The sequence below is a fragment of the Ananas comosus genome, linkage group 1 (assembly GCF_001540865.1).
Source record: "Ananas comosus cultivar F153 linkage group 1, ASM154086v1, whole genome shotgun sequence".
Lineage (NCBI taxonomy): Eukaryota > Viridiplantae > Streptophyta > Magnoliopsida > Poales > Bromeliaceae > Ananas > Ananas comosus.
The window spans coordinates 11,748,041-11,775,995 of record NC_033621.1 but is presented as its reverse complement, the minus strand read 5'-3'; the positions used below and the strand labels follow the sequence as shown (position 1 = coordinate 11,775,995).

The 27,955-nt window shown below is 39.4% G+C and overlaps 5 protein-coding genes across 9 annotated transcripts; all 5 read right to left on the bottom strand.

The window, feature by feature from the left end:
• Positions 318 to 4,745, bottom strand: LOC109710499 (probable methyltransferase PMT19). Its single transcript, XM_020233119.1, has 6 exons — positions 3,650 to 4,745; positions 3,079 to 3,289; positions 2,438 to 2,735; positions 1,939 to 2,328; positions 1,786 to 1,863; positions 318 to 1,134 (listed from the first exon to the last, which is right to left on the bottom strand). Exons 1-6 carry the CDS (start codon positions 4,367 to 4,369, stop codon positions 915 to 917), a joined length of 1,917 nt encoding a protein of 638 aa, XP_020088708.1. The 5' UTR covers positions 4,370 to 4,745; the 3' UTR covers positions 318 to 914.
• Positions 5,386 to 10,794, bottom strand: LOC109710503 (uncharacterized protein At3g49140). Of its 2 annotated transcripts, XM_020233134.1 has the most exons (13): positions 10,738 to 10,794; positions 10,070 to 10,241; positions 9,165 to 9,393; positions 8,477 to 8,579; positions 8,322 to 8,386; positions 8,121 to 8,240; positions 7,863 to 7,961; positions 7,426 to 7,576; positions 7,244 to 7,294; positions 7,057 to 7,166; positions 6,404 to 6,556; positions 6,144 to 6,239; positions 5,386 to 5,864 (listed from the first exon to the last, which is right to left on the bottom strand). In XM_020233134.1, the coding sequence occupies exons 2-13, from the start codon at positions 10,144 to 10,146 to the stop codon at positions 5,760 to 5,762; spliced, it is 1,359 nt and encodes a 452-aa protein (XP_020088723.1). In that variant the 5' UTR covers positions 10,147 to 10,241; positions 10,738 to 10,794; the 3' UTR covers positions 5,386 to 5,759. The 2 variants fall into 2 exon arrangements, with proteins under 2 accessions (XP_020088723.1, XP_020088728.1); XM_020233139.1 differs by lacking the exons at positions 5,386 to 5,864; positions 6,144 to 6,239 and having other exon boundaries at positions 6,421 to 6,556; positions 6,953 to 7,166.
• On the bottom strand, positions 12,114 to 14,295 carry LOC109710512 (dolichol-phosphate mannosyltransferase subunit 3). 4 transcript variants are annotated; one of them, XM_020233159.1, is made up of 5 exons: positions 14,103 to 14,293; positions 13,034 to 13,147; positions 12,835 to 12,942; positions 12,632 to 12,724; positions 12,114 to 12,468 (listed from the first exon to the last, which is right to left on the bottom strand). In XM_020233159.1, the coding sequence occupies exons 2-4, from the start codon at positions 13,133 to 13,135 to the stop codon at positions 12,665 to 12,667; spliced, it is 270 nt and encodes an 89-aa protein (XP_020088748.1). In that variant the 5' UTR covers positions 13,136 to 13,147; positions 14,103 to 14,293; the 3' UTR covers positions 12,114 to 12,468; positions 12,632 to 12,664. The 4 variants fall into 4 exon arrangements, with proteins under 4 accessions (XP_020088748.1, XP_020088759.1, XP_020088765.1 ...); XM_020233170.1 differs by lacking the exon at positions 12,114 to 12,468 and having other exon boundaries at positions 12,515 to 12,724; positions 13,034 to 13,187; positions 14,103 to 14,295; XM_020233176.1 differs by lacking the exon at positions 12,114 to 12,468 and having other exon boundaries at positions 12,515 to 12,724; positions 13,034 to 13,175; positions 14,103 to 14,295.
• LOC109720750 (phospholipase A(1) LCAT3-like) lies at positions 14,751 to 20,314 on the bottom strand. The gene is made up of 11 exons (XM_020248047.1): positions 19,935 to 20,314; positions 19,325 to 19,416; positions 18,548 to 18,675; positions 18,257 to 18,392; positions 18,086 to 18,137; positions 17,872 to 17,972; positions 17,164 to 17,340; positions 16,553 to 16,710; positions 15,809 to 15,863; positions 15,679 to 15,732; positions 14,751 to 15,244 (listed from the first exon to the last, which is right to left on the bottom strand). The coding sequence occupies exons 1-11, from the start codon at positions 20,140 to 20,142 to the stop codon at positions 15,038 to 15,040; spliced, it is 1,368 nt and encodes a 455-aa protein (XP_020103636.1). The 5' UTR covers positions 20,143 to 20,314; the 3' UTR covers positions 14,751 to 15,037.
• LOC109713753 (AP2-like ethylene-responsive transcription factor BBM) lies at positions 22,105 to 26,450 on the bottom strand. Its single transcript, XM_020237974.1, has 10 exons — positions 26,189 to 26,450; positions 25,683 to 26,069; positions 25,391 to 25,649; positions 24,775 to 24,857; positions 24,352 to 24,440; positions 24,159 to 24,232; positions 24,001 to 24,051; positions 23,621 to 23,697; positions 22,993 to 23,183; positions 22,105 to 22,941 (listed from the first exon to the last, which is right to left on the bottom strand). Exons 1-10 carry the CDS (start codon positions 26,448 to 26,450, stop codon positions 22,168 to 22,170), a joined length of 2,247 nt encoding a protein of 748 aa, XP_020093563.1. The 3' UTR covers positions 22,105 to 22,167.

Sequence of the window (27,955 nt, the reverse complement as noted above, 5' to 3'; positions counted from 1 at the left end):
TGCATGTGTTTGACATTTACTGGAAAACCTATCTTCCTATGGTTCATTTATTTATTGTTTTGTTACTTCTCTGAATTATTAAATTTAACATCTCAATAGTTGTATTACTTCACTTTTGTTTTGTGCATAGTAGTATGAAAAGGTACAAGTATAATAAATAAGTACGAAGCCACCAAATAAAAGAATGTTGCAAATCCCTGCTCATAACAAATCAAATATAATAATTATAAACTTAATTACACAACTTTACCTGTGGAACTCCCCTATAGTTGTTGCTCCTTTTGGCCTAACACCCCTTTGTTGATGCACACATTGTGTTTAAATTCCTCTTCCTTGTAAGATATAAGATATTAAATTCGCAGACTCATACAAACCCAAAACATCTATTTGTTTATACCGGTGAAATTTTTAGTGATGCAACACAGATGAAATTATTAGAAGACAAATCAAAACAAGCTTACATATTTCAACTCACAAATGCTTAACCAAATTGTAATCTAACTCTAATCTCTGTGGTACAGTCACCGCAGCAATAGAAATATCAATGGTTACTCTTCAAGCACCAACAATTCTCAACGATCAAAGCAGAAGCATAAGCGTAATCTCTCTCCGCATTTACCTCATCGGGTAACTGCTGCACAACCAGTACCCGGCAATGACAGTAAGAGTAGCCAAAAGCACACAAATGAGACACAATTGTCGAATCTCGAAAACCCCGATAGAATCTGCTTAGTATCCGGGAAAAAAGAAAACTATGATCATGGAAGTTGACATCTAAATCACATAAGATGTCCGAGGTGTAGTCTCACCTCATCCTCGTTTCTACCTTGCGCACTCCTGTCAAATTATATGACCATTTGGATGATGGAAGTTGAGAATAGAGGGATTTCCTGGCTTGTGTTGCATTTTGGAAATTATTTCTGTTTTACGAGTGCGGCAACAGAGTTGTCCACAATAAGAAGCTTCTCAGGATCAAATGGCCCACCTTCGCTATTAACAATCCGGCTTTGCCAACTTAGCTGTTCTGCTGCTCTCTCTACTTTCCATATCACATCGGCATGGTCTCGGATTATTGCAGCCCCTTCTGGACGAAGAATGCGATCCATTTCAAGCAGGATATCAAGAATGTCACACCTGCGGATAAAAGTGATGTTATCATGCTGAAGAGTAAAGCTTTTCCCTGTTATTGCAGGAAATGAAAAGCATATCACTTCCGACCATCACCGGACCTGGTGTACTAGGACAGAAAAGATTTTAAGAGGCACTTAGTAGCATGAATTAAACAACATGGAACCTGAATACCCTTTTAAATGGCCACCTTACTCTGTTCCTTATTTTCAAGACAAGAAAATAGTGTTTAAACTAGGACCACTTTGTGTGCTAAAGTGGTGACATGGAAAGGAGAGCTAGGAGACTTGGTAAGACAAAAGGAGGGGCCGCACTATGGTTTTGTATCAGGCTCCACATGCTGTCCTTTTGGTCATAACAACAAAAATGCACCAATACAAGTGACATACGAGGAATTAAGAAGTAAAGAGACAAACGTGAGCTACAGCTTTAGTTTCATAAGCAGTTCTTTCTGGTGAAATCATGTGTACACAACTAAGGGAACAAAATGACTGGAAAATGGAAATGAACTATTACCAAATAAACAAATTGCAGGAAAAGAAGGAAGAAACTAATGCAGCTTTTCTTCTATGGCAGACATGAGAGTAAGATGTTGCTCAGACGCTCATAAACACTAAATAACAAGAAATATTGTTTAGGCAAAAATATTTAACTTACTTATCCATATACAAGCTGAATATTCCATTAGCATGTATCAGATCATATGTCCGAGGATAAGTAGAGAAAGCCTCGCACCTGCAAAATAGATAAATGGTGGATATTCTATGCAAAATGGCCTAAGTAAAATTGTTTGTCAGCAAAGGTTAATACCAGTCCATGTATGTTCCAATAAGTCCACGCTCGTAGATGATGCCGAGAGTATTGTTCGTTCCAACTGCTGGAACCACATTCATAACCCAAACAGGGTATTTCAACAAGGCAGCAGCAAAACCCCCCAAACCAGCATTCATGTCCATAATGTTCCTGTAATTACCCTGTGCAAGAGTGTTGAAATATGCGCCATAGTGCGAAACCCTTTTGTTCCAAAGCATATTGTCATGGTTGTAAATCTCAACAGTCATCCCCTCTATGCTGCCAGTGGTTATCCTCGGAGGCACCGCATTTTGTCTTCTAGGCCATTTCTCAACAGCACCGCCAGCTACGTCATCAATAACCTCGACCTTCGGAAGAGGAGTTATGCATAGCTCCATCTTCTCATACCTGTTTTGTCGACAATCTCAGTTTCAATTGCCAACTAAAATGATGAAGAAACGAACAATAGAATGCCGATAGAAAGGATGCAGTATGATCGAGCATAGATATGCCTTACCAAGCATTATCTGAGTCAGTTCCTGAACAGAACGATGGGGATTTCAGCATCTTTGCCTTCTTCGCACAGTGAATATGATTGGTGGCTTTTTGCCATACAGCAATTGTTCCCTTCTCTGCGACCTTTCTCCAGCAGAGTCGTTTAGCAAGATCCTCTATAGCTTTCTGTTCTGCAGCTAAGTCCTCGCGTGTTCTTCCCCAGCCCTTATACAGTGATCGCCAACTGATGGGTGGCCCAGATAAAACCCAGTAGCCACCAGGCCGGAGAACCCGATCAATTTCCAATAGATAGAGGCCATCTGAAGACAGCTATAGAAGAGTTAGAGAACAGCATCAATTTTTTCCAACTATCATAAAGAAAAGAGGTTTCTAGGCTTTTATCTAAACTAGCAAGTCCTAAGGACAATTATGTTTCATCTGCAAGTTTGTCTCCGATAGGCAACTACTGATTGTTTCTTCAGTTCGACAATCTTTTGAATATCTATCTCAGAACTACAATATCCAGCCGATCCATGGGAAAGTCAGGAAGGATATATTGCTACAAATCTAACGAATTTCATGACGAAATGTGAAGGAAGATAAAATGCCGCATAAAGAGAGTCAAGGTATAAGATGGCTCAGAAAAGATTTTGCCGTTGTTACCATGAGCAGTCCAGGGAACGAGGCACCGCGCACAGTGAGCCATATCAAAGGACCTAGACGGGTACGGTAGCCTGTGAATGCTTAGCACTCCAAGCATCGCCGGCAGGCCCCGTTCCAGTGCGAACTGCACTTGGGCCTCATGCACATCTCTTGGTGCGACAGACATTGTCAGTATTTTGTAGTTTAACAGATGGCCCCCGAAGCTAGCCACCTGCACAGAGATCGGTGCAGAAGAAACAAATTTGAATTACTCTGAGAAGTACAGCAAATAAGAAGGATATTAGGAAAAAAAAAAAAAACATTTGGATCAGAATGATCGGAATACATACGATCATGTAAATCGAACCTTAATAATTCCTAAGCTAGCTACAAGGATAGTGTGCATTTTTATTTTAGAAGCATAATGATAGTATTAAAGCAAATATCACTATTTTTTGTTCAGGTTGCCGCTACGAAAAGGATGGTGAGGAACAGCTAAAATTTCAACTTTTTTCTACAGGATCCTTAATTAGGGAGTGGAATTCAACTATATTGACAGAGGACGATGAAAAAGGGTAGGGGGAACACTCACGCCGCAGCCGATATCGAGGGCGGTGCGGACCTCGCCGGTCTTGAGGGGGAGCATCCTGGCCATCTGATCGGCGTAGGAGCGGACGCCGCCGGGGAAGGAGGTGCCACCGCCGGGGAAGACGAGCCAGTCGCCCTCGAGCCTGACCCAATTCTGGTCGGCCTTGGCGACGCTGAGCCGCTTGGAGGGGGCGTTGGCGAACCAGGCGCGGTCGCGGCGCTCGGGCCACCTCGGGGGCGCGCGGTAGCCGGGGGGCCTGGGGACTCGGCAGCGGAGGGGGAGGGGGGGACAGTGGCGCTCGCGGTGCTGCAGGTGGAGGGTGGGGAAGAGGCGCTCGCGGGCGGGGTCGTGGCAGGGGCAGTAGTGGGTGAAGTTGGGGGCGCAGAAGGGGAGCCGGGGAGGGCGGGGGAGGTCGGGGTCGGGGACGGAGGGGAGCGCCGCGGCGGCCGAGTGGTGGGGGAGGAAGTCGAGCTGCACCACCGGCACCGGCACCGGCACCGGCACCGGCACCGCATCGGCGGCGGCGGAGGAGGGGAAGCAGGTGGTGGAGGTGATTGAGGAGGTGATTGAGGTGATTGAGGAGGTGGAGGTGTAGATGGCGAGGAGGTAGGAGAGGAGGGAGAGGGAGGCGGCGGCGAGGAGGGTGGCGACGGTGCGGGGGTTGGGGCGGGGGAGGAGGGACGAGAACAAGCTGCTGCTGCTGCTGCTGCTGCATCTCGCCATCGTGAAAATTTAGATGGTACTTTTAGCTGCTGCTGCTGCTGCTGCTGCTGCTGCTGCTTCTGATTCTGATTCTGTTGCTGCTGCTGCTTCTCCCTTTGGTAGAGAAGAGGATCAGCATTTGCTTGTTTCCAAAAGCTGCTTGTTTCTTTCTTCTTCTTCTGCTGCTGCTGCTGCTTGTGAGATGGTGGGGGATGAGAGATGGTGGGCGTGATTGAAGAGGGGGCTCTCTCTTCTTTTCTTTTCTTTTCTTTTCTTTTCTTTTCTTTTCTTTTTTTTTGGTGTTGGGAGAGAGTGAGGGAGTGCGGGGTTTGGTGTTGTTATTGTCGCCGCATCTTGCTGGAAGGGACGGCAGCGAGAAATTGTCACTTTTCTTTTGCCAAATTTTCTTTTCCTTTGTCTTCTTCTTCTTCTTTAATATATTTTTTTCTTTTTCTCTTTTTCTTTTTCTTTTTCTTTTTTCCTGGTCGGTTTGCTGAGCTTTCATCCTGGTGTTCGTTAATTTTTTTTTTGTTTTTTTATTATTATCATAAGTTAGTTTATTTTTTTGTTTTTGTCTTTTCCCGGGTAACTCAATGCAACAATTTTTCTTTTATACCAACCGTCCCTAAAGCAAGTGACAAAGGAGTTAGTTGTTGGTATCCGAGATCCAAATTCGAATCCTAATTAATTCACATTTTTAGCTAAATTTATTTCTAAATGAAATAAACGAAACGGATAGCGCGTGCTACCTATCTCTCAAAAAATAATAATAATAATTTTTCTTTTATTTTTTTCTTAATTGGGGAGGGAGAGAGAGTAGCCGCAGGCGCAGTCATTGATTACTCCGTCGGATCAGATCATCAGGATTAAAAATGTGCAGGCCAATATCTTTCTTATTAAAATTTAAATCATGTTAACACAACATACATTAAAAGCCAGAAGCTGCCTCTGAAACAAATATTCCCACCATGAACTTGCTTGCTAACTCAAATCTTAAAATTTGCAAACAAAACACACCAATTAAATCCCGCATGAACTGAACAAATAACAAAAAGAATCAGATCAACCATTAGTTCGGAAACATCCATGAGCAAAATTTTTTTTTACAGTAATTTAGCAGCAGTAAAGAATTCTTACAGAAAAGATGTTAGTCATAGTTTTAGAAACTCAAATGTAATCCTTGAACCAAGCAAGTGTTAAGATGAGATCTTCACTAGTCCCTGGCAAGTTCCCTGGAGGTAGAGTACTGTTCTTTTGAGCTATGTCAGTTAGCAACAAGGCATGCATTATTGCAGATCACCACAAAGTGAAACCGATACCTCGAAAAATAGGTTACACTGGTCAATAACTTATTCAAAGATGAACCTTGTTATATTTGAATTAAAAAAACAAAGAAAACAACTATGAAGGATTAAAATTCTCTCAAGTCATCACCAGGAGCTTTTAGGTTCTTGCGGTGATAGCGAGGAAAAAGCATCCGTTTAATCTTCTTCTCGGCTACACTTTCAGACATAGCCTGCGATGAACCATCATAGAAGCAGAAAACAACAACTTAAATCAGAAGCAAAGCTGACCACAGATGCCGACTGAAACAATAACAAACATTTGGATTCCCAAATGGAACATATAATCTCTCCCACATAATAAATCATTAGCGACAGACAAGTGTAACTTGCATATGCATGCAATATCATCTCCGTCGAATTTGAACAGTCATCACGTGTACTCTGGAAAATGCAGCATAAAAGAAAATGTCGTTATAGCACTGGGAAGCATAGGAAGAAAAATAGCTTACTCTTGCATTAAATGAAAATCGAAGAGTTTGAGCTTCCATTCCAGAAAAAACTCTCACGTCCATGCCAAGACTATCAACACCAATTAGCTTTGCTCTCTGTATAAATAAGCCACACATATTGTCGGTGAAGTAGTTAGCACTTTAGCATAGGTATTTCCATCAAGGTCGTTTAACAGTATAAAGCAAAATCTTGAACTATACTAATGCAAGTGATTAGTCTAACAGTAGACAAGGATCACATAAGGTTTTTTCATTAATACCTCAACAGTGAGGCCCTTCCTCCTGCGACACAGAGCTTTAAGAGCAGTATTACATTGGGTCCCGTATTCATTAAAGCGTTCTATAATTGCTGAAGCAGAATTTGCTAGAACGTCAGGCTCTGCATCTTGGAATTCTTGCAAATCAATCATGGACTGCAGCAGTTAACAAGATGGTTCAGCGAAACAAAAAAATTTGGTTACTTGATATGTTAAGTCAAAAAAAGGATTTGATTTTGGTACATTGAATCAGAGGTCCTAACCATTTAAGAGGTTTTAGTAATTTGACACCCAACTGCTCAGTTGTTACAATTGGGTCCCTAACCTTTATGTTTTCTTGCAACTTAATTCTTGTCATCAAATTTCTCCACTAAATTGAATGGAAACACCCAGATAATTGCCGTACAATTAGATCAAAAGTTACTTCTGTTAAAGTTAGATTAGATGGCACGGATATCTATGTATAGTTTGATGGACGAAAAAGGGTGAGATTGCAACGAAATTTAAAGGCTACGAACATGACTGTGAAAATTGAAAGGTTCTGAATCAAACCAAAACTATGCCGAAAGGTTGAAGACCACCGGTGCAATTGACCCATTCGAATAATGAAGAAAACTGAAAGTCAGTAGTGTCCATAAAAAGCGTGGAATGCTTGCCTTGTTCCCATAGACAGACAACAGCTCCATGGTCATTATTTCAAGTTTGTAGATTGTGGAGTTTATACTACTTCGACCACCTTTAGGAATAAATCTCCATCTTTCACCGCCTGTACAAAACATTGAAAAATTAAACCGTAATAGAATAATAGACACCTAAACAATAAACCTCGAACCATTAATTTACCAGTGAAGTCATAGGACCTAGCCACTTCTTCCTCTTCTCTTTCATATCCATCTGCATGTTTTCACCAAGTACTAGAGCAATGTCAAATCCCTTTTAAGGACTACGAAGTGCATACACTACAAAAAGTCTGTTGTACTAAGGTACAATTTCATCCGAAAATCTAATGATGAACTACTAAATACCTCTCCAATCAGATAAATAGCCATCATCATCGTGGTGGAACAACCTCCTTAAATAAGATTCTTCATCTACAAAAGCAGGTCTAAGACAACCCATGATAGAAAGACCATTTGATGGCCGGTCCATCTTCTTCCCATGCTTGGAATTAACAGCCTACATTATGAAAAGAATAAAAGGAATCTTTGTTAGTGTAACATACTTATCTTTGCAACATAGTTGGAGCTAAATCTAATGTTACAATACTTAGGGCAAATCTTTATGATGTCTATTTCAAAATAATCTTTCATACATGAGTGAAAACAAGTCAGATGGATACAAAGGAAAACATCATGAGATATCCTTAACGGACAAACATACTCATACTATATTTACAGCATAAGGGAAAAAGAGCCAGATACATGAAAAAGGAAAACAACATGAGCTGTACATCCATAATCACCTTCGTCAAACACCTTGCAAAATACCTAGGATGTATGCGGCGCAAAGTATCTGGCATTCCCCATTTTATAAGAACATCAGTTATGTCTGTATCATCAACCTGTCATATTTTCCCAGGCAAGTAACATTATTAACAGGATCACATGGAAATTCAGATTTCTGTATGCCTTTGCAGGGGTATATATGTAAGTATCTCTACACAAAACTTCGCTCATCTATTTGGTTGAGCTGACTAAAGCAGATAAAGTTGATAGCAAACCTCATCATAATCATCAAACAATATGTCCATCACACTGTCATCATCCATGTAATCGTCGAAATCACTGTTAAATATCCTATTCTCTCCGCTAATCGGGATGTCCATTCCAATTAGAACTGCCTGCAAGAAAACATTTAAATCAGTTAAAAGTGAGGAGAAACAAGAGGAAAATTAGTAGAAGGCACTTAAAAGTCTGATTACCACAGGGTTGTTTGCGTTGGGATCTTGCAACAAGTTCCAGTCATCGAGTAATTCAAAGAAAATATCTGCATAATTTCCCAAAAGGAAGTGATTAGATGGATTACAAAGAATACCAAGGACAGAGCAATAATATTGCTGACTAATAAAATTCTTACCTCCATAGTCATCAACAACAAAGTGAAATTCAGACCATGTAACATGTCCATGAGGTTCACAATGCACCCTTCCAGGAAATAAAATCAATGCCTTTCCATTGGACTACATAAATAAAAAGCATCAGCTTTGAATCTTGAAAGGTAAAATAATGTAAATGAGCAAATCATCCAACAACTTGATGGCATAACAAAATTTGCCGATATCTTTCGCTATTATAGAGTAGCATATAAAAGATGAAGGGTTAATAAGAAATTTAGTCCCTCCAATTTGATTTCAATTTCAATTTCATCCTTAGAGCTAATTCTTCAACTATAGTTCCTAAAGTTTGCTCAGAGTATTAATTTAAGTCCTTTGCCATCTAAAGAAGCACTTTGTCAGCAAACTCTTGTATTTATAGTTTTATACTGCCTTTTTTCTTCTTTTTTTTCATACATGAAACGAACTTCACAGACCAAATTGCTAAAATTGAAACTCTGAAGATGTAACTGAAATCAGGATCAAAGTAAATCAACCCAAAAACATATGAAATTGAAAAAAGGACAACTGAAAATTAAGATAACCAATTGAACAGGACACCTAAATAAGATTAAGTGCATAATTATCTTAGTTAAGTGCATAATTATACAGGATGCCCAAATATATCTAATCAAAGATAACCTATAATCTCTGAGAAGTAAACTAGATTACCTCTACAATAGTCCTAGCTGTTTCTGCATCTGTGAGCAACATATCCTTATTCTTTTCCTGCTTTTTCACTTCTTCAAGAGGATGATAGCCTTGATTTCCCGCATACTTAGATGAATCGGGCAGCGAATCTGAATAGTCTGCAGCTACCCGAACTTTGGAAAGAGACAAATCCTGTCCATTCGCTAATGAGTAGGAATGGCAGGCTCCAAAAGGGCTACGGCATCTAAAGCTTCAAAATGGGGGGAAAAAAAACAAGAAAAAAAAAGGAAAAGCTTAGCAGGGATTATTATCTGCAGACAAAGACATTTGTCTCAGATAAGCGAGAAAAGAACAGATAGTAGCCACACGAGACTCATAACATGCAAATGCCTGAGGAAACTAAGAGCTTAAAGGTATTCCACAACTAAGTAAATTTTCACCTCATCGCTTCTATTTCGGTTACAATAAGACATCAAAGACCACCCAAAACAAATTGCAGCCAGTAACACAATATACTCAACAGAATCAGCCTGGAAATCTAAGGCCAAAACTTTGTTTCAATGTTAACTCCCATATGGTCTCATTTATGCTATTATACAGGACAGATTGATCTGAAAACTTGTCTAAAATAGAACACATACAGGCTCTGGTCGAAGAAACATCAAGAGCCAATAAATGCTCGTCGATCCAGAAAAAAAAAAAATCTGGAGAAGTAGATTCTTTTTGAAAGGCTGGCGAATTAAACAATCACATTCTTGTAGGACGAAATATGTGATTAATCTAGAATTTACTTAAAACTATCGACAAGTTTACTTTTATATTGTCATCGATCAAACAGGGATTATTTATATACCTATCATTTAACGTGATCCAAAAACCATGTCATACTACAAAGATTCCAAATAATTTGAATTTGGAAAGCAGACCTTATGCTAGAAAAATCAGTATTTTTCCAGCCATCAAATGGAGATTTGATCCAGGTAGCTGCAGTTGTGGTGGACATTGAGCAGTACAGCCCTTCTCAATCACAGATTCTACACTGGTAAAGTTGCTGGAGAAGCAATTCAACAGGAGGAAGTCGCATGCAGCTAAGCCAACCTATCAGCAAACACCAGAAAATATATATATATATATTATATATAATATAATATATATATAATATTATTATACTATATATACATAATAATATATATGAGAGAGGAAACAAAAAAGCCTATTTTTTTAACTACCTGAATAAACTAGAAGTGGCAACATTGATGTGCTGCGAACAATTGATAACGACTTTTTTATGTAGTTTAGAATACCAAAACCGATTTTTACTAACTGATTTAAGACTGATTAAAACGCGATTTAGAAAAGCTTCTCTCTTGTAAAAAATCAAACTCCGCCTGACCGGTGTCATCTCTTCTTCTACACAGCAACGGATCGATCCGAACTTTATCCCAAGTAGAAGCCACAAGGGCTCTCTACTCGAAGAAACATTAGTGACCCACAATGGTATTTGTCGCTCCCCACAGCCAAAAATCAACTTTTGCCACTTTGGGTATTGGTTTTCCTCTGGAGTAGCAGTAGCAGAGCGCGAGAAGAGATTTACCTTGGTGCGATCCGCCATGAGAGAGGAGAGGGAAGCGAGAGAGAGAGAGATGAGAGAAGAGGAGAGAGAGAGAGATGCGTTTGTGTGATCGCGAGGCTTTGAGTTTTGAAACTCGGAGTATCAAAAAGGAGCATTTTATTTGTGGGGGGGTGGGGGGGGGTTGTTCGAGTCCTATTTCTGTTTCAGGTTGTAATAAAAAACACACGAGACAAGAACGTGGTAGCAGAAACAGGGCCACTTACCCTTACCAGGATCTGTGTTGGCCTTTTTTTTATTATTTTTTTTTTAACTTATGTTGCAATTTTTCTTAAATTCAACTAAATTGTGAATTATTGTCGATCGTTAAACAAGTATATGCCTAATTTAATCATTAAAAACTATCAACATTAGACCTGCGTGATCTTTTAATAGGTAATCCTGCAAACTACAAATATACTAGATCGTATTTAATTATATAAATATAAAGATCGATCGATTGGGATGATCTAGTGTCGCATTCGAACAAAAATATCATAGTGCTTCTGAAAGCATGCTAACCCATCTCATTAACACTCTGTCAATCGACATACGTAGAGATAACGATAACGACAGTTTTATTTTTAATAATAGCACGTCATATTTATCGAATCTAATCAAATTTAGTCAATAGATAAACAGCCAAATTCAACAAATATACTTGCCAATATCAAAATTAGAAATTGCAATAGACTCCAAATTGCACAAAACCACAGTGCACCAGAGGTTCCCTGTCATTTTGTGGGCTGAAACTGAATAGAGAGCAGTTGTTGGAGTCAGAGACTCGAGAGGATCTCCTCCCCACCTCTGAGAACCAAGAGGGAGACAATGGAATATACTATAAACAAATGCTTAAGCATCGGAAATATGTATGGTTTGTGGCTACGGGAGCCCAGGATTTTAGGACCAATGGATAGGAGGTATATACTATGTACGGAGCTGCTGCTGATGATGAAGAATCCTAATAAGTGGTGGGCTCTGGGGTATCTCGGCCGTACATTGGTGCCATTATATAGATCCTACACAAATCGTACGGTTCTACTGAAAATTAGACATATTATTAGGTGTAATATTTTTGTTCACATGTTAAATTAATATATCTTATTAATATATTTTATGTTGTGATCATTATTTATTTATTTATTCTCTTATATTATTTCAGATTAAAACTCGGCCCGAGCTCGTTCAATCATGTTGAGTTGGCTCAGATTAAGTGGTGGGCTTTGTTCCTTTTTTTAAATATAAAAAAAGGAACAAAGAAAAATTTGACAAAAGCATTTTCAGACTAGCCCCAACCAAGTCAAAAAAAAATAAAAAGCCTTACAAGTAAGTTGGAATAAGCTCCTGAAGTAACAATTTCATGGCTCAAATCATTAGCAATGGTGTCATTGAAAAGAACAACAAGGATGAAGATGTCTGTTCTCTGCTGCGAATAGTCTCAAAGACATGGGTTAACCACATTCTTTAGATTCTTTACCACAGCTGCTCTTTATATCGGCGTAAAACAAACATGCAGCCCAATAGCTTTCTGCTTTTTCCTACTGTATAAGTCTGAACTTTCTTGGTGCTCTTTCACAGATCAAAATCTCTGAGAAAATCTTAAACTCTGCTGCTGAAGACTTACCAGCCACTGATGATTAATCTGCAACTTAGAATGCATTGCCACCAAAACAAATTGCGCATGCTGACGCTTTACTGGGTGCGGCAATTTCATAGCTACAAAGAGTTTCGGGCAACATTTCTATCAAAAACTTAACCAGTAGAAAACCAAGACAGAGTGATGCAATCTAGAAAGAGTTATTTCCCAGTTTCTCTACAGGAGCATTTTGTTTAATATATCAGCAAAAATGTTTTATATCAAGAGTTGGAAAAGAATTACAAAAGTGGCGCCAGAGTTAGGTCAAATTTGACTTCAATCAGAGCCCACATCAATCGCTTTCCCGATCAAGAATTCCCTGGCCTCTGCAATATCCTGCGCCCAAAAAACCAACAAGCTTATTTCGGAATTGAAGACTTAAAACACACTACTTTAACAAACAAGTTATGGGGAAAACTATCTACCATATGAAGGAAAGAACTAACCTGCTGCAGCAGGACAGCTTCTTGAGGGCAGGTTGGAAAGAACATCAATCCAACTCCAACCATCAAAAGGCCATAGCAACCTAGCGTCACAATTAAGTAGATTGGAAGCTGCAAATGAAAACAAGAGAGCCACATGTGTTATCACACCAGAATTTTGTGAGAAGGATTTCATTGTTCACAAGTATCACAGGAAACTGACCAACCAAGTATAACTACGGGGGACAACAGAGGTTTCTAGTAGGCCAATCCAAATGGCAGAGATTGCCGCTAGCAATCCCATAATCTTCAGAATGTGCTTCATTTGCCAAAGTTGCTGAGAGAAAACAGGTGATGAAATACAACTGCATAGGAAACTAACGCAAATAGAATGACTAACGATGTAAAGAGAAATGGAAAACAAAGAAACCAATAAAGTTGCGCTAAATATGAAGATTGGCATGATTTCTCTTCTGTCGGAAATCAGATTTGCCATACGTTCTCTCTACAATTATGCGGAATCTGCAATTTGGGTTATTATATTTTTAATATTTTCTATTTCGTTCTGTTATGCTCTGCAAGTAGCAATTACTTGCCATTATTCATTTATTTGACAAAATACTAGTCGCAACATTTTGTAACTTATAAGCATTTCAAACCAGTTGATTGGAATTGGCATCGGGCAGTTGCATAACACTGGATGAACATACCCTTAGAACACACCCTTAGTTTGCCGAGCAAATTCTATTGCTCAAATATTAACAAAACTATAAAAGTTTGCAGCTTGCAATTCTCTGATTGATCCAAAGTAGCATACACAATAAATCAACATAAATTGAGTTTCCTTCAACACCCAAATCCCAACTTCACAACAGAATAAAGAAGCTCTGATCGCAGAATCTAGACTCATCACGTCAAAAATTCAAAGAAAAAAGACTTTAATGTTGAATAAGGAATCAGATTTGAAGATTAAAATCAAATTCCGTTTTTTTTTTTTTTTTTCTCTATGCACAATCTACAGAAACTACTGGACTGCGATTCATATGAAACGAGTAAAAGGCTGTCATGGAATCAGATAATTAGAATCCATTCCATATAAGCAGATGCTCATATTTCCGAACAAAGTGGCAATCATTTCAATGATCCCACCAGATCACGGTAACTTAACCACTATACGTACGGCGCGGAGATAACACACTCGCGCTAATTAATCTCGCACAAAAAGGAGGAATAGAAGAGAGAGGGAGAGAGAGGGAGGGAGTGAGACTGAGGGAGGGTGAGTGAGGGCTCACCTTCTCCGGCACCGGCGGCGGTGATCCACCTCCCAAAGGCGGCAGTACTAACTAGGGTTCCGGGAGGCGACGGCGGAGAGGTGGGAGGAGAAGGACGACGACGATGCGGCGAGCGAGAGGGAGAGGAAGAGGATGAGGAAGAGGTAGAGGAAGAGGGAGAGGGGAAGGGTTCGGTGAAGGGGGAGAGAGAGGAGGGAGCAAGCGCGAGGGTTTCGCAGTCGTAGTCGTAGACGTGCGTGAGGAAATGGGCCGAGTGTGCGGTTCGCAAGTGGGCCGCCTGGAGAGCTCCAGTCCGAACCACAAATCCTACTCCAAACTGGGCCGAGTTTGTTCCGTCTATATTTTTTTTTCTGGGCCAGGAATCGTGAATGAGAAGATCAGGATCGGAACTCTAGTAATAATAACAATGTAAAGATCAAGAGCTCTAATAATAATAATAATAATAATAATAATATCTGTGCATCTCACATAGGGTGTACATCTTACACCTTTATGTTCCTCCGGTTTAAAAAAAATTCTAATTTGTTTTATAGTAGAAAAAAGTTTAGCTATAGAAAGTATAAGATTTACATCCATAATATAGGTTTACGGATAGCACTGCTCACAACCCAATCACAGTAACTAGTACACAAGTACAAACAAGTCACCTGTTTATAATGATTGGACGTATATAAAATGAAATAACAATGTATAATACAGCCGCGACATGCCACAGAAGGTAACAGTGTACCTATGACAAGAGTAGAAATTAGCTGCAGACTCCCAAGTCTTTCTTATATTGCCTTTCTATATCGTAAATCTGTCAATACATAGAATGGTTTCATTTTACTTATGATTCACAATGACCAATTGCATACTGGAGCTTAATTTTACATTAGGTAAAAATTAAGCAACAACGAATATACTCGACAACCGCCCGAATAAAATCCCACCAATTAGAAGAGATCCCTTGAAGCCAAGTGAACCGGAGCTGGCTCTGAAAACATATCCATCACTTTGGAGCTCGACGTTGAATGCCGTTGTTGTGATTTCTCACTCACACCCAGCCACTGCTTAAGGAGTTGAAACACCCGCTCGTCCTTCAACAGCCCTCGGTGAGTAGCCTTAATACCAACTCTCGCTGTCGCTGCGAATCCATCAGCCTATTTGAAGAGCCAAAGAAAAGGGAAGAGGTTGAGTAAAAAAAAAAACACGGCAACTAGTTGAGGAATAGATGTTCAATGAATGAAAGCTTTCAATGAGCTAAAAGTATCAATAGATTGAGATATAGGTCAAAGATTACTGAACTCAAATATGAAAAATTTCTGAAGTTAGGCTGCTAAGAGTCAGATAGTAGACTGATTATACAAAACCACATAATGCGAGGCTTTTTAACAGCAAAACAATTATTAAAGGCAACTCACCCGAGCCAAAATTTCAACAAAGCTTTCAGATATATCAAACTATAAATATCCATGAAGCTTCAAGAGGTATGGTTAAAGGCACTATGATTTTATTTAATCGTGCCATCCGATAGTATAAATCCTGAATTATGGTAATAACTAGATTATTATGCAATTGAAAGGGATATTTTTACCTTAGCTGATTCAGCAGGAACAGTCCCATCTCCATCTACATAAGTGTACTCAGGCTGGAAATGAAGAGCCAAGACGTCAGATACTACTAAATTTTGCAGTCAATCATCCAAGAGAGTGTATAGCAAGTACCATTGTGTGGCATACTTCTGATAAATCGCCAATAGGAGAAGTTTCAGAGCCATAGCTGCAATACAAACATGTAGAGCCATATTATGATGCACAGTATCAGCTCATTGATTTCCAAAACGTAAATTAAAATTACAAAAAGATGTCCAAAACTAATAATTTACACCAAAAAGAAAGGCTTTGACATCTCCATTGGCGAATGGGTAGTGTTAACATAGTGAATCTTGTAATCAGGCATCTGATAGAAGATCAGTAGAGCAGTGTGAATTATAATGAATAAGGTCTTGGAAATTGCATATTTGCGCACAGGGACGAAGATACGCAGACACTCAACTAGCCAACTTGAATTTACAGAAATGCCCAAAATTTGTTTTCTACTATTGGCAAGACTACAGAACGATTCAAAACTACATGTAGTACTCCAATATTCGGTTCACTTTGACTTAAAATATTGCTGTAGATACTGCAAGGTACGCTGCTTTTGATAAACCTGGTTGAGTGCTACATGACTATGTCCAAACATCTGAACCTATGTATTGATAATACAAATAAACTATATTCTATTAATCATATGGCTACCGCAGAAGCACATCAAACCAAGCTTAATCACAGGAAAGAAATTCCAGTAAGGTGAATGTAAGGAACACAATAACCTGGGCAGCTGGACATCATCAGAATTAATGTAATAAAACCAGAAGTAGCTATTATACTTAGTGTTCCGAATAATAAAGAGTCCAAGTAACGTACCAAACATCAAATGGAGTGTCAAATGATATCCCATAAATGTTATAGAAGGAGACAGTGTTTGGCAATTGAGCTTTGTCAAGAATCTGGCGAGTATCAGCAGCCCACTTGAATATTTCAAAATTGAATGGTAGAGCAACTGACTTGCCATTATAATTCAGCTATACATAAAAAAGAACAAAATAGATGTTCAGATTTAACACAACAGTATTAACTGCTCAAAGAGTCTTACCCGTGTAAACAATAACAAAGTGATGTATAAGAATAATGATATGAATAACAAAATGGCGTAGATGAATAATGCGCTCATTTAAGCAGCTAAATCTAAGATCAAATCTGAAGCCTCACACACAGCTAATTGAAAAAAAACAAAAAAAAAAATACAGAGGAAAGGTAAAATTCAGAATAACAAATACAAACTTGAGTTTCGCAGAAATTTGTTAAATATGAGAGGGCAGAAAATAATCTACTAGTCCTGAATCACTTTCTGCATCTTTTAGAGTTCAGATTCAATCCAACATCGTATATATAGCTTCAGAGTAACAGACGATAAAGTCCCACAATCATATTCCTAGGTAGAGAATTCTCTGATTAATAAGCACTAAGGTGAATACCTCATTATTCCTCAAAGCTTCCTCAAACAAAGAAGCACACTTAGTTGCATCAAATTCCTCCAACTCAACTTCTTCCGTCTCTCCAGACTGCTTTCGCCAAACCAGAACAAGCGGCAATTGCTTCCACTTAAAATTTGCATTTGGTAGCATTTCATAGATAGATGGGCATTCGACCAACTGCAAATCACAGAAAATCACTCAGTATATTTTTGCTTACTAGAAGATAGTCAGACACAATAGCATATAACAAAAAATTGAAGAGGTTTCTGTACGCGTCATATGTAACCCACCCACCCTTGTCTAGATAAAATGCACGAGAGATACAATTTTGTGCAGAAATATTGACATTTAGGATCCCTATGCAAAATTAATGTTCTTTATTGAACAACTGTATCCTCCATCTGAAAAACAAAAAAAAGGCACAGAAGATCCATCTACGAAGTTGCCACAATATCAAAAAAATGCGAAAAGGATCGAAGTAATTTGTCAATGGAAAGTCGATGAGCTCAGGAGCATTATCTTTATCCTAAGAGTAATAAATCCAAAAAGTTTGAATACAAATTTAGTGTATGCAAATTCATCAATAATCTATTGTAAAAGAACTAAGTGCATAATGTATCTTTCTCTATCACCAATCTAGTCCACAATCATGATAGAAGAAGTTGATTCTATTGGCTCAGCCTAAGGAACATGAAGTCAAGGAATCACCAGTTGGTGCATGTTCCATCTAGAAACAAAGAAGAAGCTTTCAAATCCATAAACAAACTGCAAGCCCGTCAAGAGAGAATCATTGATGCATCCTGGAGCACCTGTTAATAAGCAATAAATCAAGAATAAGATTCAGAATGTTCAACATTTAGACAATCAACCATAGATCAGACCTTAACTGATAAGGTAAAGTTTCTGTTGTATAGTAATTTACCTTGAAAAGGGCATGCTATGCAAATCCATTTGTTTATGTACTTTTTAAATACCTGACAAATTTTTCAAGACTTCAGTTCAGATTATCGAAATTCTCTGTTTCAACTAGAAAGCAATGAAAGAGCAAGACAGCTTTATCACCAAGAAACTTTAACAGAGAAGATATACACACATCAGCATGTAGTGACATGAAACACTGGACAAGCAACCCGCCCATTGAATGTGAAACTATATTTACTTTTTTCCCTCCTGAAGCCTTGTATGCTGCCTGAAGTTTCATTTTTAGGCCATCCATTGCCTTATCTGTTCTGCCAATAGCATAAAAGACTTAATGCAGTAATCATCTACAATTCTACAGAAATTAGCTAATGATAGTGAAGTACTCTGCTCATATACATCACGGTAGAGGCGATTCATTCATAAACTACAAAAAGTCTACGTTTAGTAGCTTTGAACATCTTACCTGTTGCTTTGTCGGAAGTCATAACCGTACCCAAATAATGTAGTTCCCTTCTTATACCCACACTCCATTAGCATCTCAATCATATCGTGGAAATGGTATACATCGGTCAGATGCGAACATTTCACAAACTGGAAAATCAGAAGTGTCAAATTGAAGGACATTAGAAAATCAGTACATACCAATGAGAAAACTTATTGCATGACAAAATTCCTTTTCATTGTTATCAAATGGCTATCAAATGTAAGTTTCGAAATTTTACTTACACAGCACGGGCATTTTCAAGAAAGGAGAGCGTTTTCAAGAATGAAGCAACAAATTCAGGACATAGAGATGTGAAATCTAATACTTAAAAAATAGTAGAGTTTAAATCAATTGCTCTTTAAGATATTAACCGTAATAATAAACAGATTAAACCGGCAGCAAAGTATTATATTTTTATTATTTAGTTTCCAAAGTATTATATTTGCCTCTTCATTTGGCTTGATCAGCATATGTAATTCCAATGTTAGCAGAATTGGCAATCTTGTGCAATCTCATTTGGCTTTATACAGCCTCATGGGCATTAGGATATTCTACTGATGATCAACAAATCTTTTGTCGGATCGTTAGCGCTAACCATTAATCCCAAAAGCTTAGAAATATACAATCAATTCACTTAAAGCGTACAAATACAACGCCTACGGATCTCGATTGTGACTTGGCCCAATCCGGCCTCCGGCCCATTTAAGCCAACATATTTAACCTACAATTTTCTTAATCATCAGCAGATCAACTTACCAACGAAGGATCCAAAATGTCAATAGCATACAACCCATAGTCATCCTCCGGAACTACGATCTCTACATCCGGATCAAGAGACTCAGTGTATCCTGCCAAAGCAACATACCTGCTGGTTAAATAACAGTATACATAAATTGCAACCAATTACTTATTTTCCCACATAAGCACAAAACCCAAATGTTAACCCACTTGTTTTCCCACACTGACGCACACCAAAGGGGACCACCTTTACTCGATATAAAACTGCTACGCTCACATCTCCCGCATATAAGGCCATTAGTTAAGGGCCCGTTTGGCCCTGCTTTTGAGTGTAGTGCGTAGCGTAGCTCGACGAAGTGCTATGAGGAGAAGCACTGGATTAGAAGACCCAAACTGCAGAAGAACCAGGAGCACTAGATTAAAGCTTCCATCTTTGAAGCTCGGAAGCTCATTTCTGCTTCCTGCCACAGCACAAGCTCCATTTTTTTTTTTGTCACTTTACGAACCGCGCTACTAGAAACTAGCTGGTGCTTTCAGAAAAAGCAAGAAGCGGGGCCGAAGAGGCCCCAGATCCATCAAACAAACAGTAAGTAACAGGGCGAGATGATCAGGGGCGATTGGTACTCACCAGTGTCGAGGTTGTAGATGGACCAGAGATACTTCTTGAACTCGAGATTAGCAAGGAGGATCCGCACCCACACCCGAATCTCGAACTTGCTCTTCTTCTTGCTCCTCGCGTTGAGGATCGAACCCCCCATCCCCGACACCAAAAGAACCGGCTCCCTCTCCCCATCCCCTCCTCCTCCGCCGCCCCTCCGCCGCCGCCCCCAGAACATGCCCTAATCCCTCCGATGAAGAGAACAACGAGAGGGATCGAGAGGGGTCGAGGTCGAAGTGGATCGAAGAGGAGATACTGAGCTAGGGCACTGATAAATGAATGGCGTGTCGCGATTCGTACAAGCTGGAAAGTGCGAGAGATTTGTTTGTTTGATGGATTATTTACGACGACGTGGAGTCGAGATCGAGAAGCAGCGGATCGAGTGTGATTGCATATCCGGGATTGAGAGCGGGGGAGCGACCGGGGCCGTTGGATTATAAGGGGAATTAGCGGGGAGGGGTTTGGATTAGGATGTGGTGGGGCCCGCGGGATTAGGTGTCTCCAAAGCGAGGGACACGTGCGTGAATTAGGTGATTTCGTGAATGGTTGGTAGTTGACTCGCTCACGTGGTCGTTGGTGAGAAGAGTCGTACAGCGATTAAAGATACGGATAGAGTATAATACTCCGCAACAATTAAGGATCTCACCGTACTATCTCTAGCGCAGGTGGCAAAAAGGCTTGCTGATTAATATTCGAGATTCAAATTCAAATTCTAGTTGATTCACATTTTTAGCTAAATTTATTTTTAAATAAAATAAACGAAACAAGTAACATGCTACCTTTCTCTCAAAAAAAAAAAAAAAACAATTAATGATCTCCCTTGGGGCGTATTTGGTTCGTTTTTTTTTCACTATGGAATTGAAATCGAAACGGACGAATCCGTTTGTGAGTGTTTGGTACACAAGTGTTCCATTCCGATTCCGATTCTCAAGTAGAATGGGAATTTTCCAATCACTTCTTTTTCCAATCCAGACTATGAAAATTGAATCCGGAAGGATTGAATATTTATTTGGATTAAAATTATTTTTATAAAATTTAGTTTTCAAATATTTTTAATATGTAGATCAAGTCTAATGGAGTCAATTATTGATTTTAAAGTTGCATCAGTGAAAATAACTTGGTAGCACAGAGGACTCCGTGCCATCGATAGTATATCAACCTAGCTCTATATATATATATAGCGAGGCCGGTATACTTCTGAAAGTATGAAGCCTTCGTGTTTTCAAATCTTTTGCGATGTTGTGACTTTCAAATCAATGATCGGCTCCGTTAGATTTAATTTAAAGTATTTGAAGTACCTAGAAAAAAAGAATTTGCTTTTCGATATCATTTGTCTAGTAATTGAAGGAGCTCAAAATCAATAATTTTATTGACCGTGGTGAGCCCATTTGTAAATTTAACTGTATAGAAATATTCAATCACGTAAAATTTTAATAGAAAATTCTTTTATACTATATAAAACAAGTTTAATATTATTTTGATCTAAAATTTTAATTTCATATCATCATATTTTATAAGATTTTTATCCAGTCGTTAATTTTGAGCCCCTTCGATTACTAGGCAAATAATATCGAAAAATCGAAAAATTTATTTTTTTGGTACTTCAAATACTCTAGATCAAGTTTAACGAAATCGATTGTCGATTCGAAAGTCCCAACATCAAAAACGACTTGGAAGCACAGAGCTCAGCCCCCCTCCCCCCCTCTCTCTCTCTCTCTCTCTCTCTCTCTATATATATATATATATATCTTAATTAATTTCATGTAAAAAAAAAAAAAATCACATGCATACTAATTTACCAGCATCTTAGATAAAAGTATTACTAAAAGAGTTTGACTTTTTTAATTTCCTGTTAACAAATTAAACGACGAGTTTAATTATAAGGTGGATGTAAAATCAATTTTCCAATTTAAATGCGGCAGATATATGCATATATCTACGTAATGAAGTTATTGCCCATATTAATATACAGAGAGCTCTTTCCAAATAGATTCCATTTATCCTTCCGAGCGACATCCCCAAAAATAACAGCAAGTGAAGATCATCAAAACTCTCCCTAATTAACCCTCACAAGCCATCACCAACCTACTTCAGAAGGACAATTTTTTTTTAAAAAAAAAAGATGATAAAAGTAGGGAACTGTATCAACTTCTCTATTCTCTAGTGCTATAAATTAAACCTCCTCCCTCGATCTCCTTCTAACTCATGCATCATTCCACACAGTGAAAAGAGGTGCTCCTCCGTTATTGCACACGGCCATGTTGTTGTTGTTAGCCCTCGAGGCCACGGCCTGCGTCGAGGCCACCGCCTGTGTCGAGGCCGCCGCCGCCGCCGCAGTACTACTCATCCAGTTATTATTTCCGACCGCCAATAGTGAATTCTGCGACAGATAGAAACTGTTTCTACTAGCGGCATACGGGTCCGGATCATTCCCAAACATATTCTCATGATACAACATATGCTTCCCTTCGTCGACGTCTCCGAAGCTGCTTATAGTACAGCTCCCTTGGTTAGCAGCAGTGGCATGGTGGCTCTGGTGATCGGCCACCACCGTGCTTATCGGCACCATGAATCCACCGCCGTGCCCGTCACCCACGACGCCGTGATAACTCCCGCTGCTCGCGCTCACGTTACCGTTGTTGTTGTAGATGATCGAGTTTGACCCGGTGCTGTGCTCGAGAGATGATGAGTCCAAGCTTATCAGGTTGTGGAGGGCCGCCGCCGCCGCGGCTGCCGGCTGGAGGAAGTTGTGGGTGGTGGTGCTACTGAGGTGGAGTTGGTGGAAGTCTTGGAGGCTGTGGGCCGCAGCAGCGTCTTGCTCCTGCTTGCACCAAACCCTAGCTTGCCCGTACGGATAGTGGCCGTGGAAGCCCAAGGGCTGGGGCTGTTGGAAGGCGATGGTCGGCCATCCGCCGTGGTGGTGGTGGTGCTGCTGCTGCTGCTGGGAGGTGTAGGCGCTGAATGCGTCGGTCATGAGCTGGTGGCGGTGGTCGTCAACTTCGGCGGCAGTCCTCATCCGCCCGTTCACACTGGCCTCCCCCCCGTTCTCCGATGCCTGCTGCTCCTTGAGACGCTTCGCAGCTGCACCGATCGGGAGGGTGCTGCCCTCGAGGATGCTCTTCACGTCGTAGCGGCTCATGTCAAAGTTGGTGACTGCGTTCAGCCCACGGAACTTTATCGCCGCGATGTCGTACGCCTCCGCGGCCTCCTCTTGGGTACCTACGTGGAACGAGAGAATACATAAGAGTTTAGCTGGGGCTCCTGATCATGATCACTATGTAGCTAGTACTGCGACGCATGTGTTACATATATATATATATATACACACACACACACACACACACACACATTTCCTGGAAATTAATGGGAAGCAAGCATTAAGGTAAGGTGTTTTTTTTTTTTTCTTTCGTGTTGACTTCGTGCTCCAGGGTTTAGAGACATCTTCAAAGTTGAACTCAAAAAGGTACAAAAAGGTCAGTAATTTGAACTGGTTATGGCTATTAAAAATTGATTATGCCAGTGCGTGCAGAATCTCTGCTGAATATTAATTGATTTGTAGATTGCACTACTTAAAATTAAAATAATAAGAACAAAAAAAAAAAAGAAAAGAAGAGAAAGCAATTAATAAAGTACCCAAGAAGCTTAAATGAACTTACTGAAAGTGCCCAGATAGAGATCCTTGTTCCCTGCAACCCTCCCTATCCTTGCTTGCCATCTCCCATGCTGGTGATGCCTATAATTATTAAAGTAGAAGAAGAAGCAACAGCTAATTAATGCACTAAGAAACTACACTGTTTAATTATCTCGAGAATTAATGGAATGGTGCCGTGAATTAGATTCGAGTTGCATTCAACTTCTGATGCTTACTATAATACCAGATTAAATATAACATAAATCAAAGTGGTCAAAATTTAAGCAACTTTTTCGGTGCTATACATTAAAAAGTTCATTATCCGCGTAATCCGCTGAAAAACCAATAAGAATGAATCGAAAATGCTACTCGAAACCAACAAATAAATCGACTGAACAAGCATACCTAGTTACTCCGCGATAGATAGATGCCCCTCGAGAAAATCCACTGCTCTTCCTGCATTCAAATCCAGAAATTAATGAAGTGCCATCAGGCAAATGGTCCTTTCATTTCACTTAATCGAATCGATTGAAATCGACCATATATAGGATCAATGAGTATACCTTCTCAGGGATGCAACATATTCCTGCCTAGTCATGTGCTTCATCTCCTCGAGCTCCTTTTCGTAGTTACTTACCTGAAATATGCAGAAGAAAGCCCTAAACTAATGAACTGATCACCACCAAAGTATAAAAGAACCAAAAAGAGATTTTTTTTTTTTTTCTAGTATATAGAGGCCAAAAATAACTAACATACTGGGAAGTTTGTTGTAGTAGTAGGACCCCAGTACTTGAGAGCAGCCAAATCGTAAGCTCTAGCTGCTTTATCTTCTTTGTCATAACCACCTAATTATCAAATTTTCAAACAAGGAATGTGTCAGCTTACACCAAGAATGTAATAACTATTAATTACTTAATTGTATCTTTGGCTAAAGAGCTTCAAAAGAGGCCTTGTATCAAGTAAACGAGAGACCATATAATTCCGTATAGATGAAAGGATTAAGGATTTTTTTTTTCTTGATGCTTACCCAAATAGACTGCATGGAGTAGTCGCATTCCCATTAATCCAAGGTACCCAAGATGGTGGAAGATAACAGAAAATGCAAAATGATCAGTGAATATTAGGATGAATTAAAGAAGATATGTAGTGCAAGTGTGCAACACAAAACTCCTTCATTACCTTGCCTGCCCTTGCGGGATTGGCCTTCTTTTCTGCAACTGTTGTCCCAAAGATGAGCCTCATACCTCCCTGTCCATCTATGCCTGAAATAAGATCAAAGGGCAAAAAATTGAACTGATTGTTGAAACTGTGTGTTTTTTTTTTTTTTCCTTTGAAAGGAAGCCATTGTGATACTTGATTGCGAAAAAGGGAAGATCAAGATGTATACTGAGTGCAGAATAATACTTTTCATTTGTCAATATTATGTCATCTGATGAGCAGGTTTCAGGAACTTAGAACTAGCTCTCCATCTCCTAATCACCGATAAATCACTATTAAATACACTCTATATATATGGACCACAATAGAAGAAAAGATTTCATTCAGGGTATAATTATTGTCGAAGAGCCCGATTTCCCGAAGACGAATGAACAAGAGGGTGAAATGATCAGCGAATCAACCAAAGAATAAAAGGATAAAAAAAGTTGAAAAGAATAAATCATACCAATTAAAGTAATATTCATTATTTGCTAAAAGTTCGAGTGGTTTCGTCGAAGGAATGATCACTCGGCAAATTGAACGTATTTTCATTTCTTAAGAAGATGAGATAGTTTTCGGTAGATGCAAATTAACACACCTTGTAACGCCGCGATAGATCGAAGTCCTCTGCCCGAAAGTATCAATTGATTTCCTAGGAGCTGTTTCTATTGCACCAGTTTGTGCATCAAGTCCGCCCCCACTCGCCTTCTGCTTACCCTCCGATGACGAGCTCTCGCCACCTCCACTCGCTCCCACCGTGACGAGCGGCAATGCCGAGCTCGACTGCGAGCCCATGCTCATGGAAAGCGATAGGCTCTGCGAATTAGCCGATCCCCCATTAATGTTCCCTACCGTTGCTCCCCCACCACAGTCACCCACATCAATGTTGCCCTTATTATTTTCCGGCTGCTGCGACGGGGCCGGGTGGTTTCGGAGCCATGTCTTGATCATCGAAAGCCCAATGGTGCTGGTGTTGGTACCACCATTGGTGCCACTCATTAAACCTCCATTAGATGTCGTTACCATTGCAGTATCAGTAACTTGGAGAAAGGAGTTAGAGAACAAGTATGCACCAGAAGAACTATCATAGTTCCCAGGGAGACCACTAGAGATCTTCTGATGGTCGTGGTCGGCGAAAGAGTTCCCTCCGAGGAAATCTTCTAGCTTCGGCACATCACCATCAGCCATATTATTACTATTCTTGATACTGCTTGATCCGACGAGCATTGATAGCTCAGACGATCCCCCTTTGAAGTCCAAACCCTTCATGTTCCAATCTGTGATCATCGAACGATTAAGAGGAGACACAATTCAAAGAGTGAATAGATTTGATATATGACTAAGAGGAGCAAGGCTAAATTAGGGTTTGCTCAAGATGTTGTGATAAATTTGTGACCTTGGGGTTGATGGTTGTTCCTGTTGAAATCCTCCAAGATCCCGTAAGATGCATCCGGCCTAATTAAGGTTGGGATAGCAAGAGGAGGCTCCGAGGCGGTGTCGGCAGAGAGACCGTAACAGTCGCTGGGGACGTCGTCGCCCGTGATGAATCGAGCAACAGCGGCGGGCGGTGAGTCGGTGGGGTGGGTTGGCTGGGAAGTCGGATTGAGCTGATCCTGTGGGGTGAGAGAGAAGGCTAACCAGTTGTTCATGGAGGCCATTAATATGGATTGGAAGCTAGGGGAAAAGTTGGACAGAAACTGTGACAGGAATAATGAGACTGATCTAGATGTGGGGTAAAAAGATAAATACAATACTGGAGAATGATCAACTTATTCGATCTCATGGGAGAAGGAAGGAAGAAGAGGCGAAAAAAGCCATTGTTGAGGAGGAAGAAGAAGCAAATAAGCAGATTACACTGTGGGAGAGGGGTAGAGGGAGAGGTGCAATGAGGTTTGAGGAGACTGGAGAGGCTGGAGACAGAAGAATCTGACTATCTAAGAGAAAGAATCATTTGTATGATCACCAAATAGTGGATATTTATATATCTTTGACCACCAAGAAGACTCAAAACTTGTTCTACCTCAGTTGCTCCCACCTACACATCTTAGCTGAAATATTAAAAATAAAATGAATAATGAGAAAGGGAAACTGGTGGTAGGACTATCTAGCAATAAAAGAATTATGATATTCATAATATTCATTTTGCCTATAATTTCAAGTTCTCTCTTTTCTTTTTCTTTTTTTTTACTGTTATTCGAGTGAATTTAAAAAGCACTATATTTTGAAGTATATGATGGAACTTGCAAAATGAAAGCCACGTACTTATAGATCATCACACTAAGCTACACTATTCAAATCTAAATACCTTGTTAAAAGAAACATTTGTTTCATGGCGAAAAACTTTTGTACTGTGCATCAGTTTTTCACTTCAAATCCACATTTTTTATCAGTTTAAGTTGTGTCAGTATTTTGTAAAACATTTGATGCAAACTATGAAGTTCATATTGCACATATGTTGTGAAGACACACCGTAAATCAACTTCAAGTTAGTAAACATATCAATATATGAGTAACTCTAATCGGTACCACAGTTGGTTAGGAGAGTTATTTTTGCGAAAATATTTCTAAGAGATTTTATTGCTATGTTTCTGTGTTTTGCCCAACAAAATAAAAAATACAAACTAGCATCATCAATATAAATCAAGAAATTGATAAAGTAGAGAATTTTGTCATTGACTATATGCTCCAACCTATAAAAAAAAAAATATATATATATATATATATATATATATATATATATATATATATATATATATATATACTGTAGGAAAATACTTGTCATAATATTTGATAGACTTGTTATATAGAGTAAGGTTAAGGTCGTTTTCTGGGGATTTGGNACCCAATTAACTCTCTCTCCATAATAAGTTCTTCTTTTTTCGTGAAAAGTTTCTAAGATAAGCTATATATTCTATAAGTAGAGACATACATTTATCAAATTTCATGTCCACTAAATATTATTTCAAAATGGTGCATGCAGAAACATAGTCCAATAGATCTTTTCGACCAAACTGCTATAGATACTGTCCATTTTTAATCCAACTCTGCAAGCACACGTGCGCGTATAGACGATGGACTCTGACAACTAAATAAGGTGTAACAAAAATGTACAAACCACACCCACCCCTGCACATTTTCATTTATCTTTCTTTTGGCCTACTAC